Source organism: Haliotis rufescens, unplaced genomic scaffold, assembly GCF_023055435.1.
Source record: "Haliotis rufescens isolate VD_foot unplaced genomic scaffold, xgHalRufe1.0.p SCAF_11, whole genome shotgun sequence".
Classification (NCBI taxonomy): Eukaryota; Metazoa; Mollusca; class Gastropoda; order Lepetellida; family Haliotidae; genus Haliotis; species Haliotis rufescens.
The window spans coordinates 3619176-3634512 of NW_025963791.1; the positions used below are offsets into that span (position 1 = coordinate 3619176).

Genomic DNA, 15337 nt, shown 5'->3' on the forward strand with positions numbered 1-15337 from the left:
AAGTATTGATTATAAATTTATAAAATAAAGGTCAAGTTACTCTTAATCTATCTCTTCAAAACAAATATGATATAGAAATGAAATATAAAAAATGAATACATGAAAGTCCATATTCTTCGAATAACAGTAGATCGAATTTGATGTGATTGATTATTGAGGATGTGTAACCGTGAAAGCAATTACCACACATGTACTGAAGCCAATCTTTAATGTATTCAGATCACGTTTACGTCTTTGCAATTAAAATCTCCACTACTTCATCAAGAGATATTGGTCAGCACCGACACGCCTGCCCACCCCCAAGACACGTTCTACAGATGTTCCCCCTGTAATGAACCCGGTGTTTAGAATACACATGACAAAGATGAATGTATGATTAAGTTAAACCCGACCCTGATCGAAAAAATCGATACCCCTTACCCACCCTCCCAGCATGAGCAGGTTAAAGTGGCTACGTCACAGGGATAACATGGGTCAAAGACAGGCGTTCACTGTTGGCACGATCTGACTGGTAGCAACATCAGCCCCGAGTATCGATCTAAACGGGCCTAGTATCGACAGGCAGCTTTTCCCTCAGCAGCCAGTCCTGCCTGACTTGTCGCGCGGGATGGTCGTCTGCTCTTGCTTTCCCAAGTTATCGCACCTACCACAGCTTCTGGGAAAACTAGATGTAAAGAATTGAAGGAGTGGTGTTCTTGAGATAACTGTGAATTCATTTTGACCACAGGAACTTGTGAAAGAGCGGTTTCTCAGTCATCTCTCTCGCCGCGAATACAAGCAGCACTGAACAGCAGCAGTAGCCAATGAGAGAAGCTTGCGTGGACATGGTGCAGTATTTAAATGTATCTAGCTGAAAGAAGGGCACCTATGTAACGACACGTGCAGCGCGTGTCAGGTATTGGAAGCGCGCGTCAGGACGGCTCTTGGTTTGGTGTCATGTCTACAATTCGCCGGGCATACATGGAGATATCAAATGGTATTCGGGGCCTCCGCCTCCACCGCGAACAGTCGTCCCAAGGCGGAGGGTCTTCCCTTAAAGAGACTCTACACCGAGCCACCAATGGCTCTCCGCTCAATAACGTCAGGTTGACGCGTTCACCCAAAGCCGGATTTGTGAAACGAATTCGGACTATGAGCGGAAAAGCTGCACATAAAACTATCCAGGATTTGTTCATGGATGAGTCGTTTTTGTCCAAATTTTTCTTTTACTTTTCTGCCGAGGAAAGAGGTGTGTTGTCACGCGTGTGTAGACGTTGGAAGCATATCCTTTATAACACGAAGTATTGGGCAGAGGTCATGCCAATCATATCCTACCGTGACTGGACAAAGGATATGGTGGTCAGGAAACAGGTGTACGACAGCCTTCACCAAAGAGGGTTCGATGCTGTGTGTTTGTTCGGCGCCACCGACGAAGACATTTCGGATTTTGTGAACAATTTCCCCCCCAGTAAGAAGCATCTTAGGTCAATAAGCGTTCGCTGTGCCAATGTCACAGACGCAGGTTTGGAGGTCCTGTTTAAAAAGATGCCGTGTATTTATCGGGTTGAAATTTCCGGGTGTAATGAGATTACGGAAACCGGTTTATGGTCTTCACTCAACCCTAAGATAGTGTCCCTTAGTATTAGTGATTGTATCAACGTAGCAGACGACACAATTGGCGCCATTTCCCAGCTTCTACCATCCCTCTACGAACTGACCATCCAGGCCTATCACGTGACAGACGCAGCATTGGCCTTTTTCAGTGCGAAGCAGAGTTATACGTTGTGTATCCTCAAACTACAGTCATGCTGGGAAATCACCAACCATGGAATTGTAAATATTGTGCATTCCTTACCCAATCTGACCGTCCTAAGTCTTTCAGGGTGCAGCAAGATCACTGACGATGGTGTGGAACTTATTGCGGAGAACCTTCGTAAGTTACGCGTTCTCGACATTTCGTGGTGTCCCCGGATAACGGACGCATCGCTCGAATACATCGCATGTGACCTTGGACAACTCGAGGAACTGGTGCTGGATAGGTAAGAAAAGACAAAGTTGACAGTTCGTTATTGAAGGAATAATCAATGCATTTCAAACACTCTTATTACTTTGTTTCCTATTCAACCATCCAAAACTGGGCCGGGAAGTAGTTCTTGGTTTCGTTAAATTACTGGTTTTATTCTGAAGGGCAACACATTTACGCAGTTGCAAAAATACGGACATTTAATACCGGGAAGTGATAAAAGCTTAATGCATCTGGAGAGAAAAAAACCAAACAGGTTTAGTGTGGGGACTCCCGAATAGGGTCGGTCGGGAACCGTTAACATGTTATTGTCCTGACGAATGTTACAGGTATACATTGACATGGAAGTGTACGAAGTTGAAGATTTCATTGGCAACCGATCCTACTTACCACCATAGTGTGGTCTATACTAATGTGACATTGATGATGGTCGCATTTCAATATTCATCGACACGAGTCATTACCAGACATGCATTACAGATAAATCATTCTCTTTCATCTCCAGCCCGGCACATTTTCATATACACACAAATCCTTTGTTCGGGTATTTTTGTATGCGCGTTCCATTGTCCTTTACCGCTTCACATATAGTAGCCCTGCAGCTGTCGGGTAGACATATTTATGAGGGTTTATTGCCACGTTTTCCAACAAATGCACAGGTTGCCGCCCAAACAACCACCGGGAAAATAACACAGCTCAATGCCACGTTGTTGTAAATTTATCTTATGGCTTGATGGGGATGATATATCAATATTAGATATATGAGGACAAATACAATGCCATTGATTCCTACTTGGGAATGTGTGAACAGTAAGAATAATCGTAGTTCGTGTGGGTATCGATTCGGGATCTCCGTCAGTGAACTCTGTTGAGCTGTTTCTGCGCTATGCTTCAGTACCGAGTTGATGTGAGTTATGAATGGCGAACGGGGTCAGTCCGTTCACACGCGTTCAATGAATAGAAACACATTTACGGCAGCAGCTGTAGTGGGGCCTGGTGTGTCTGTTGAGTTAACCAAGCTTACACTTGAGTATCCGTATTGTTGAATGTATAACATTGTCAAGGTGCCCTGGGTTCGAAATGCATTGTATTGGAGTGCCAATGGGATGGTTAAAATCACAACAGCACTGCATGCTTAAGATTAGTTCCTGCATGGCGTGAAAACACGCTTGTTATCATGCTCATTGCGAAATACGATTCACGGATATCAGAGATAAAACGACAGTATTGTCACACACACACACACACACACACACACACACACACACACTCACTCACAAATGTGCATACAGATTTGCACTACTTGTAATGAAATATAAAGTTAAACTTGTTGGCACTCGTATTGGCACACTTAAACATCCAAAGTGGAAAAAAACAAACATGTCTATCCCCGTTGTCAAGGATCAGCCGGGGCGGTCGGGTAGCCTAGTGGTTAAAGCGTTCGCTCGTCAAGCCGAAGATCCGGGTTCGATTCCCGACATGGGTACAATGTGTGAAGCCCATTTCTGGTGTCCCACGCCGTGATATTGCTAGAATATTGCTAAAAGCGGCGTAAAACCATACTCACTCACTCACTCAAGAATCAACCGTTTATATGTTGTTATGAAAAGTTACCCGGGAGGAAGTGCACGAATTGTCCATACTTAGGAAATACTATACGCACAGCATATTGATAGTGATGGTACCGTTTGTCTGATCGAGACTGGAATAATAACCGTTACACTGGTGGAATATTCATAGCACTCTGCGGCACCAAACAACATTCACTCCCTCATTGGTGCTTTACCCAAAGGCTTAATGCACCATTACATTCTACTATACGTATCAAGAGTTAAGACACAGATGGAAACATGAACAAACTGAATAATACCTTTGCAATATTTATTGGCATTGATTGAGTGTGCTGTATCTGTTTTTGCGTTCGCTGTGTGTGCACAGATATTGAACCAATAACGTTTATGTGTACATGACGGGATGTTCGCATATTCAATATATCTTCTCTAGATGATTAGACCGTACCTTTTATTCATGAATCCCATTTTCTCATATATTAAGGTCGTGGGGTCATGACATATGAATAAAGGGATGTATTTAATTCAGAAGTAAGCGAAATGTGGTCATTCATGTAACGACAGTGAGAATATATTGCATCCGTATGATGGGTGAGAGTGAGTATGGGTTAACACCTCTCAGAAGTATCCAAGTCTTATCACGGCTTGGGGCATCACGAAATAGGCTTCACAAACCTAACTTGGTGGAAACTGAACCCGTGTCTTCGTCATGATGAGCGAGTGCTTCCTCTACTAAGCTACCTCACTGTTCATCAATAAATATCAAAGTGTATACCGAAATCCAAGCGACCTTAAATCAATTCGTTATTTCAAAGTTTGATATTCGCATTATAAATACATAAGTTTAAATGATTAGGAAATGTTTTCCTTTGTCTTAAGCAATCTAGACCGTTGGTCCACTGGTGTAAATCGCTTCAGCACTGTATGCTAAGTTTCTTCCATAAGCTGTCAGGTACCGCTGATTGTTGGTTCGAATCCAAGTTTCGCCCTGATTATGATCCTTGGTTTATCATCATCATCATCATCATCATCATCATCATCATCATCATCCCCGTGTTCGTGATCGTATGTTCCAACACCGCAATAGACGTATACGAGATGCCTCATTTTGCGCTTTCCTCCTAAGTTGTTCCCTTTGACCAGTAAATAATGGACAATAGGTCTGAAATGCCATAACTAATAAAACGGGAAACTTTATATATTTCTGTCCCCTGCAATGATCTGTTGATATTTGTTTGTTTGTTGTTTGACGTCACTTCGCAAATTTCCATTGATATCATGACGCCTTGTAAAAAAAGGAGTCTGGTCCAGACAAACTGCATGGGTTGAATGTGATATCTCAATTATCCTCTCCAGTGCCCTACACATACGGATAGATGTATCTAGTTATTACATCGCTTATGCGTAATGGACCATGTCATGAGTCTACTCCATAACAGGCATCTATATTACATAATGGCAACATTCAGAGGGTAATACACATCGATTGCCGAACACCAGACATACAGCATGTGTACACGCCCTCTGTTAAAATACTGCCGTCAGATCCTACCTACGTCAGATCGATGTTACGACCGTAACATATTGCTTAGTGACGTTAAACATAGCTATCAGGCATTCGTGCCAAATGCTGCTTAATTCCAAACGAGGCATATACATGTCATTTTTAATCTCAGTGGATTCATCTGCACACAAATAGCAACAAGTAGTAATAACACCGTTATTGTGTGCAGAAAGTGAATTTCAATGTGACATTTTTAGATCACATTGTTCTTCAGGTCTGCCAGTCTTTAGGTATCACTCAGTGGCATCCTTTAATTACATGCACCGGGGTGTGATATCTTTTTAATCACCTATCACAAATATGGAGTTAATTGCTTGGAGATAAGCGACTTTAGATTGTGGATCACCTATCACAAAGATGCATTGAGATTGGACTAGATGCCGTGTAATCAGCGGTTGGTGGAAACTCTTTTGTGATCGAGTTGCCATCCCGAAATGGTATTGACCCTATCCGTCAATGCCATTCTCAACATCGTCGTTAATACTTTATAATGGTCTTTAAGAAACGCTCACATTTAAAATCGACTTTCAGCATTTCTCTGTGCAAATATACAGAAATCTAACTGCCCAAGGCTTTGTGAATATGTCAAATATTGCGTGATGTGCTCAGCCGGAGAAAGATGGATACATTTTTTACGGGATTGCATCCCCTTCCTTTCACATTCTCTCACAAAACACATTGTTGAGCTCGTAAAAAACAGAGATTCTTTCCTGTATATCGTAAAGACAAATTGCGGCGCCTGGTTATGTCATTCGTGAACGCTGCGCGCCTTCGTACTTAATCGGGTCGACGTGACCTGAATGGTCGATGCCGAGATCATCAATAGTCTTTTGTCTGGAAATAAGCGTTTCCAAATAAGTCGCAGACCTCAGGAAAACCGTACTCCTAAAGAACGTTTTTCAAGAACCATAACCGGCGGCTATCCAGTCTGTTGTAGCACATCTGAATGAAATATGGTAAACAGTGACGCGAATGCTCAGTAATCTGGCGCGAGAGTAATTTACGAACTCTTGAACCAGATTGTTTCGTTAGCTGTTTCTTGATTTTCCGTACAAAAAGTACGAACAATTAGTCACGACCGGGTTTGAGGTAGACAGATAGAGAAATAAGCTCAGAACGTTACGCAATGTTACGTTAAAGTGATGGCATGTAAATGGAATCAGCCTCCCAGATGTATCCTCGCGGAGACACAGCAAGAGGGGGGTACACATACCTATGTCTACTGATTCACACATCTGGAGCGGGGCTGAAACGGCTATTGCTTTCCCACATGTCCCTTAGACTAAGCCGCGGGTTAAATGTCGTCTCACAGAGCCAGAGAGTATGTACACTCTATCTAAATGTAAATCTTGTTTGAACGGGTTGGGGTCGGCTATTGCAGGGATCTTCTTACCGTTGAATTATGTTTTGGCCTTTCTATCAACAAACGCATATTTTACAGCCCCGGAAGTAGGAAGTATTACGTTTTTATCATCAGAGAAAACGAAACCCACGCCCCACCTCTTTCCTTCGATGATGATAGTTCAACATGAGAAATACTTATTGCGATTAGACTAATATCTAGTCTCTGCAATGAACATATTTTACAGAAAATACAGTTGTTAAAATATGTTTGTAAAATATGATAAAAAGGAGCCATGAGACTTTATTCATTTAAAACTTTTGTAATCTAGACTTGCCGAATATAATAAACATGAATAGGATTGGATATATCTGTTCGGTATCTGTATGCTGGACTATGCATTATCACGTTTTAGAGACCACAATTTATCCGGAGTTGGTTGTATATAAATTAATAATAACCACAACAATCGTCAATGGGCAAGATGCGTGATAACCTGAGTTTGATTCCGTGTCCATCTGTACATTTGGCCCACCTGGGTAGCCTCGTGGTTCGCTCGTTTCGCCGAAGACCCGACGTCTGAGGCCATTTTTTTGTGTTCTGACTAGTTTATGCTGGAATATTGGTTACACAACGTAACACCTCGCTCAGTCACACATCTTAAGATGTTTTTAATCCTAATATATAAACAGGCAAATGTTAATGGTGTCTCGATTAAACAAACGTCGGATAGATCTTGGGATAAATTTTACTTAAATTTTTGCCACCACGAATTATTCGTTAACTCACGATATAATGTATACTTACATATTAAAACCACGCCTTCAGCGACCGTCGGCTGTGGTAAGAGGAATCGGGTGGTCAGGCTTTCTGACTTGGTTGATGCTTTTCGTCGCATCCCAATTGCGTAGATCGATACTCATGATGCCAATGACTGGATTGCCTGGTCAAGACACGATTATGCACAGGCGATGTCATATAGCTGGAATGAGTGAGTGAGTATGCTTTTACACCGCTTTAGCAACATTGAAGCAATATCACGACGGGGGACATCAGAAATAGGCTGACTCGTTTAAAGTTACCTATGTGAGAAATCGAACCCTGGCGTAATCACAGGCCGCCATCATACAGCTGGAATATTGCTGAGAGCGGAATTATACAACAAACAAACAAACAAACAAACAAACTCTTCCTCAAAGGTTATGGATTCTTTGGCCAAAATAACCAGAGTAATTGCTGTGCTAACATCTCCATCATGTTTGACCACACCATATTTTTCATTTTGTGGAAACATGCTTTAGTTATTAAGGTATCTAATGGAATAATGTTATATGTCTAGAATGCTGATAAGCCCTCTTGTTGAAATGCGGTATGTTACATCAAGACATACGCGGTCTTGGAAAATATATAGGTTGTTGGGGAATGGTCGTCTACATGCTAAAACCCCATCGATGTTAGAGCAGTAGCTGTTCCAAGAGTTGGTGCCAGCACAGAGCGTTGTTCTTTATTGTATACAAGTGAACACCATTCAGGCCTCTAATTCAGCTGTATATTGATTTTAAATGCTTCTTGGTTTCACTGCAAAAATGTTACTGTATATCGTTCATTTCTCTAGACCTCTGTTTTATGGAAAGAGGAAATTGACGTAATCAGATTGGAGTAGTTTTTGTAAGACCGTGTCTCGATGATTATAACGACTGTGTGAGATATTGATCTCACACACAGACAATCTCGTTGTAACACCACTCCGAGACATTAATTGTAGCTATAAACCATTTTTTCGAAGCTTCCAACTAATACGTCAATAATGATCACGTACTAATACGCTGGGTGAATACGCCCTGCAATAGCTGTCTGTTGTAGATACGAAATAGTCAATATTCATATTCCGGCACAGGTAACATATGCATATATTTCATTTATGAATTATAAATTGTCACCATTAGTAAATTAATCAACACAGCTGTTTTGTACAGCCGTATTTAGTGACACCCTGTCAATCCTAGACTAACGCTTAGTCTCTGAAAATATATAACGTTGATAAAAACAGGCTTCTCCTTTTAAATTGAAAAGGAGCCTAATTGAGGTGAGAGATTCTGGACCTATCTAGACTTGCTTCATTTAGGGCTATAGTATTACAGTAAGGGCTGGATGGAAGAGAAAATAATTTGGTTCAAGGACCGTTTGTGACATCTTCCGGTTCATCAAATGTACGGATCGTATAGGTAGTGGGCAGGGAGTGATGACCTTTTTATATCATTATGTTTACGTATCTGACAGTACTTGTCCGGACTGAAAGCCGGTCCGGTCTTATGAGGTTTCACTGTACATGAGTCTAGGATTAGGGAGGTTTAACCTTGTAAATGATTGTTTGAGTCATTGTTTTAATGTTATCCAGCCTGCGATCTACGCTTGACATTTAAAAGTTGCGTCATAAAGACAAGATACTTTGAATGATGAACCTCTTTCTGCAAATTGTAGCGACGCTTCGGCCGTTATCAACCTTGTGATCATGCCTTGTCATGATACATACACAAGCTAGTTTACCTTCATGTCTTAGCTATCTCATTGATGCAATTCCGAATTGTGTGTACTACGACAACAAACACACACACACACACACACACACACACACACACACACACACACACATATATATATATATATACGCACGAAGGCACGTACGCACGCCATCTCATCCAAGCTGATACATATAATACAATTCCCTGGGGACTCCGGGTTTGGATTGGTCCCAAGCAACCGATGTTTGTCGTACAAAGCGACTAAATGGGCTCAATGGTCAGCTTCTGTGCACTGATTGGTTAACGTCATCGTACCCCGACTGTGACTTCGTTGCCCCCCCCCCCCCCCCCCCCCAATTACTGGTCCTGACTGATCACTATTGCTGAGTGTGACTTTAAATATCAAACAAAAATGTTTAATAAAACCATCATGTTTATGACAGAAAGTACAGTCGCATTTTACCCAAAAATGCCAAGGAAAGACGTAAGTCTTAATTTCCCCTCACAATATTCACATTTCTGGAAATACTGATCACCTACACCAATGGCACCATGAGTCCAACACACACACACACACACATATATATATATATATACGCACGAAGGCACGTACGCACGCCATCTCATCCAAGCTGATACATATAATACAATTCCCTGGGGACTCCGGGTTTGGATTGGTCCCAAGCAACCGATGTTTGTCGTACAAAGCGACTAAATGGGCTCAATGGTCAGCTTCTGTGCACTGATTGGTTAACGTCATCGTACCCCGACTGTGACTTCGTTGCCCCCCCCCCCCCCCCCCAATTACTGGTCCTGACTGATCACTATTGCTGAGTGTGACTTTAAATATCAAACAAAAATGTTTAATAAAACCATCATGTTTATGACAGAAAGTACAGTCGCATTTTACCCAAAAATGCCAAGGAAAGACGTAAGTCTTAATTTCCCCTCACAATATTCACATTTCTGGAAATACTGATCACCTACACCAATGGCACCATGAGTCCAACAGTGTTGAATGCATCAACGATCTATGGAATGTTGAAGTAGCCAGTAGAGTCATTCTACGCGTACGGCTAAGTCGCTATCTACGGCTGATAGTCTGTACAGACTTCACGCTCGATACTGTTCTGCTTAAGTGAGAGCGATGTCCCGGGATGAAATATACTGCAGTTCCCAGGTGTACATAGCAGCGTTTCGATGGAATGTTAACACGATGCATAGATATCACAGTATGTCAATTTCAAAGGAGTTTGCTAAACGCATTATGGACCAAAGATAACCCAGATGAACGTACGAGGGCTGGTCAAAAAGTTCTAAGCCTGACTAACTTTCAACTAGGGGCCATAACAAAGTGAACTAGTCAATATAGTACATTGTTTGAGTACACAATTGCAAGTGTATTTGGTCTGTTGACGTTGTTTGTATATTAGTGACAGACAGTTGAACGTGATAGGGGTCCAAATGGACAGTCACAGAAATGGAAAAGAACGAGTATCAAGCAGTCATCAAGTTTTTTTTTACTTCAGAGAAAAGATCTCCCTGAGAAATTCATGACCGCATGCCACAAGTGTATGGGGATAAGTACCCTAGCTGTACCACTGTTAAACGTTGGGTAGCAATGTCTAAGGGAGGGAAAACAAATCGTGATGATGACCCTAGGTATGGACGTCCCCAAACTTCCATCAATGAAGATTCAATCAAGGAGATAGAAAAACTTAATATACTTTCAGATAGTCGTATTACCCAAAACATTTGCGGAAAGACACTTGAGGAAGACACAGGTCTAAGCCATGGATCCATTGAAACTATTATTCATGAACATTTACAGATGAATAAGATATCTGCTCGTTGGCTGCCAAAGTTTCTAAATTCTGATCTTAATGAAAACAGAACTGACATTGCCAGAGAAAATTTAGAGCTAATTGAGGAGGATTTCGTCTAATTCAAAAGGAGATAAGTAACGTGTGATGAAACATGGGTCTACCACTATGATCCCGAGTCAAAACGTCAATCCTTGGAATGACAGCATTCCAATTCTCGAGCACAAAAGAAAGTTATGGTCACTGTATTCTGGGATGCATAGGGTGTGATCCTTGTTGATAACTTAGAAAGTCAAAAGAGGAATATCGGTGCCTACTATGCTGATTTGAGTCATCGTATGAGCTATTCTATCAAAGAAAAGCGGCGAGTATGCCGACTGCTGGGAGTACTACTACCTTATGGCAATGCCTCTTCTCACACCTCTCGACTTGCAACGGATTGCTGTGCGACAATGTGGGTTCGAAGAGCTTCCTCACCCTCCTCTATCCCCAAGCCTGGCACCAAGTGATTTTCCACCCGTTTCCTAAACTGAAAGAACACCTTCGGATTCAGGGGCAGTTTAGGCCCCCAGTACGTACCTTCATAAAGAGTATCGGGCGTGTAAATTTGTTTGCCGTTGTCTCAAGAGGTGACTAACAGGATCGGGGGGTAAGGCTCGCTGACTTGGTTGATGCATGTCATTGTATCCCAAATGCGTAGATCGATGTTCATGATTTCAATCACTGGATTGTCTGGTCCAGACCGGCGTCATATAGCTGGAATATTGCTGCGTACGGCGGTAAACAGCAAACAAACAAACAAAAACAGCTTCTTCCGGCGTAAAAGGCACTCACTGTTTTATATAATAATTATTCCTTCATCAAGAAAAAAGATCACAGTATAAGTTACGTATAGTCATATAGTGCACACTTTAACCCTGTTGATTCGAAGGCCCTTGGAAGGTGGTCTTTTTAAGGATATGGCTATCTCATCGAAAGAATTGAGAAGGGGTTAAAACGATGTCAATACTTATAATTGAACAGAACTTGATGCATAACGACGTAAGGCTATTGTACACACAGGTTGTTCTGAAAGTGCGAGCATGTGTGATGGGGTCGATAGTTCGTGCTTGTTCCTTCCCTAGTGAAACAAGATATATCAACGCTATGTTTACTGATTTTGGAGATACGTCCTACATCAGCTGTTCTCCCTGGAACTATTGTCTCCCGTGACTTATTCCGCTTTTTACCATTCACGTTGAGTATTGACGAAACCCACAGTTGTGAGGGTTCACACAACCGAATCATTACTACACATTCAATTTCCTTGTCCTGGTCCCGTGTTGACTAGCTCATGTTTACATGCCGAACTAAATGGAAATAACAATAGCGACGTATATATGGATCTCCTACAGTGAGTGAGTGGGTGTGTTTGAAAATGCAGCTTATAAATGGAAGAGTGCGTTAAATGAGTTGGAAAATGCAGGTTAAAAATCAATGAGAGTGATTTGGAAAAGGCAGTTTTTTAATGAGAGTGAGTGAGTTGGAAAATACAGATTAAATGAGAACGAATGAGTGAGTTGGAAAATACAGAATATAAATGAATGAGTGAGTGAGTGGCTTAATTCGGATTATATATGAATGAATGAATGAGTGGGAAAATACAGATTATAAATGAATGAATGAGTGAGTGGGAAAATATAGATTATATATGAATGAATGAGTGAGTGGGGAAATACAGATTATATATGAATGAATGAGTGAGTGAGTTGGAAAAAGCAAGTTATACAGGAGGGAGAGTGCGTTTGTAACAGTATCGGTGTTATTAAATATGGAACGAATGTTTTAGTGATTCCCCTTTACTTCATGTGCCCCTCACTGAATATCCCTTTCATGTTTTGATTTGAGTATATATACTAAGCATTACTGCTTAGAATGAGGGAGTTTGGTTCACGCCGCTTTGAACAATAGTTCAGTTACATCACGGCGTGTCAGCATAATGTGGGAGGAAAGCCCGAAGTGATGCAGGTCTCAGATGCAGGTTTACCACTGTGGTGAAACATGAGTACGGCTATGGTGCAACCTAGAAACATAATCGGGGCGAACCGGGATTCGAACCCACGATCCCACGATGCTGGCGTGCCAAGACGAGTCCCCCCCCCCCCCCCCCCCCCCCCCCAACCCCAAACTATTGCATCGCACAGATTTAATACTTTGATAAAGCCTACGAGCACTAAGTTAGTCTTGTCTGGCGCTGACAGACCAAAATTCGTCGTCGGGTCGCATCACGTCTTCAAACCAACGACCATCAGATCCTGGAAGCTAGGGGAGGCAACTCTGCACATCGAGTTCGCGCGCCCTGTTCGTGTTGTATTGTTCCCTTTGTCTGCAGTATTAAGACTAATATGGGATAACTATACTTATTCTACTCGCCATGCTAATTACTGACTAATGATAGCGTTCTTTGATCTCCTTGGTCATGCAAACATCATCTGCTGACCACACCGTTCATACGAGCATAGCATTTATTAACTCAACTGTTCATTTAGTTACATCCACACAATCCAGTAAGCTTAACGATTTACCATCGCGATCAAATCATAATGAACTACTCTATCGTGGCCATGTTTGTCCAGCCATCATGGCAGCCAGACCATCAACAGTCTATTATTCTATATCATGTTTCCAGACCTGATAACGTTTACCAGTGACTGCTATAGTATTGATGGAGCTTTAGGCTGTGCCGTGGGTTATAGCTGCCTAGTCTAACGCTTTGTAGTATTATTTCCTGAACTAGTGTCAAACCCTAGCATTGCCACCACCAATACAATCAATACCACTCCGTCCTGCACTATACAACGGGGTGTCAGCTGCCGGCACGGCAATGACTCATGCTTCTAATTGTTGCCCCTAGCTTGGAACTACTTTTTTCGCGCAATTATTGCTGTAATTGCTACTACTGTCTGTGTTGTTTGCCCCTGGGTGTAGGGATTTCTTAGTTTCGTACTAAACTCCATTATGTACCTGTTAATGTCGTTCCGCAGTAAACCTTCTTCTGTGTTAGTTGAGCCAATTAAATGTTGATGTTCATTTTCACTGGAGTCGCCGCTTTGCCAAATTAACACGATTTGCTCAATATAGAACAGGCAAATGTCAATCAGCTGTTAATGACCATGTGTGCTTGTAACATGCAAATAATTAGATAGTAATCAACTGTCGTTCCAGTTGTGGCTTCTGGAGCAGTACGAAAAAGAACTTCAGAAAGAGTACGACGCTTCAAGTCGTTTTATGTCATGTCATGTTTTGGTTATCAAATATTTATTTGAAGCCAGTTTCCGCTTGGTGAGACGTTGTTTCGAAAGGCAAGACGTTCCCAATTGATTCTCGCACAGTTAGAGGGGTTTATTATTAATGGATTGCACCAAGTGGCTCAAAACAGGTGTTGTGAATTATTGTCTCCTCCCTACAGATGACAAATAATCCATACGCTTCGGATGAATGATGACTAATTAGGGCGACATCTGTTACTTGAAACGTTTCAAAACATACGAAACTATTGGTTTTCTCAAACGCATTGCTGCGCTGACTTTACGTTTGCGTTTTCCTGTGTGTTTTCGCGAACACCTGGTGTCATCACTGATTTTCAGGAATCCATTCATATAGCTTTCATCGCTATAGATTTTGCGCCAAATGGAACCTCTTTCGGCAGATACTCGAGACAGATCACGCTATGGACTTGATGCTTATATTATATTTTTAAGTAATATTTTGAGGCGGGGATATATGTGTACTCCCTGAAGAGTTCCGAAGCATGTTGGTCCATGTCTAACTCGCCCGACCCAGTATGCTAAACTGACGGAAAAAACAAAATGTTACCACAACATGCAAACCTCTGGAAATGAAATTAAAAATTGGAAATATTGATATTTTCAATACATCATATTATTCACTAGTGCATCTGTTAACTGACCCGTAAAGATCCGGGATAGAATTGGTCTTCAGCAACCCATGCTTGTCGTAAGAGGCGAGATGATCGGGTGGTCCGGCTTGCCGGCTTTGTAGATGCATGCCAAATGCGTAGATCGATGCGCATGATGTCAATCACTGGATTGTCTTGCCAAGACTCGTTGATACAGACGACTGTCATGTAACTGGAATATTACTGAGTTAAACAGCAAAAAAACACAAACATATTATCTCTCAACTTGACTTTTGAAAATGACGGGTCGATACCGTTTGACATTTATATTCACGGTACATTGTTAGATAATGTAGATATTTGTGATCAGAGAGGCAACGGATCTCTTGATGTCCTCCGCCATGGTATTGATAAAGTATTGCTAGAAGCGACGTCAACCTCAGGCCCTCATTCTTATTAAGCTCGCCATTATCAAATCCATTTGTATATCAGCATCAAAGGAAATCATGAAGTCAGATGTAGATGTCGTCCACGTGGGTCAGCAGATTTGTCATGACGTTGCTAGAGGCGACGTCCCCCAGAGAACTCGCACATCCATCAAACTGGTTTATAGAT

General features: G+C 41.8%; 1 protein-coding gene across 1 annotated transcript in view; it reads left to right on the plus strand.

The window, feature by feature from the left end:
- The first annotated feature begins 595 nt into the window (after positions 1-595).
- LOC124134334 (F-box/LRR-repeat protein 16-like) overlaps positions 596-15337 on the plus strand; it is a 76674-nt gene continuing 61932 nt past the window's right edge. Inside the window, exon 1 of the mRNA XM_046499097.2 lies at positions 596-2018. Coding sequence (XP_046355053.1) covers positions 937-2018 — 1082 coding nt within the window. The 5' untranslated portion in view covers positions 596-936. The remainder of the gene's footprint in view (positions 2019-15337) is intronic.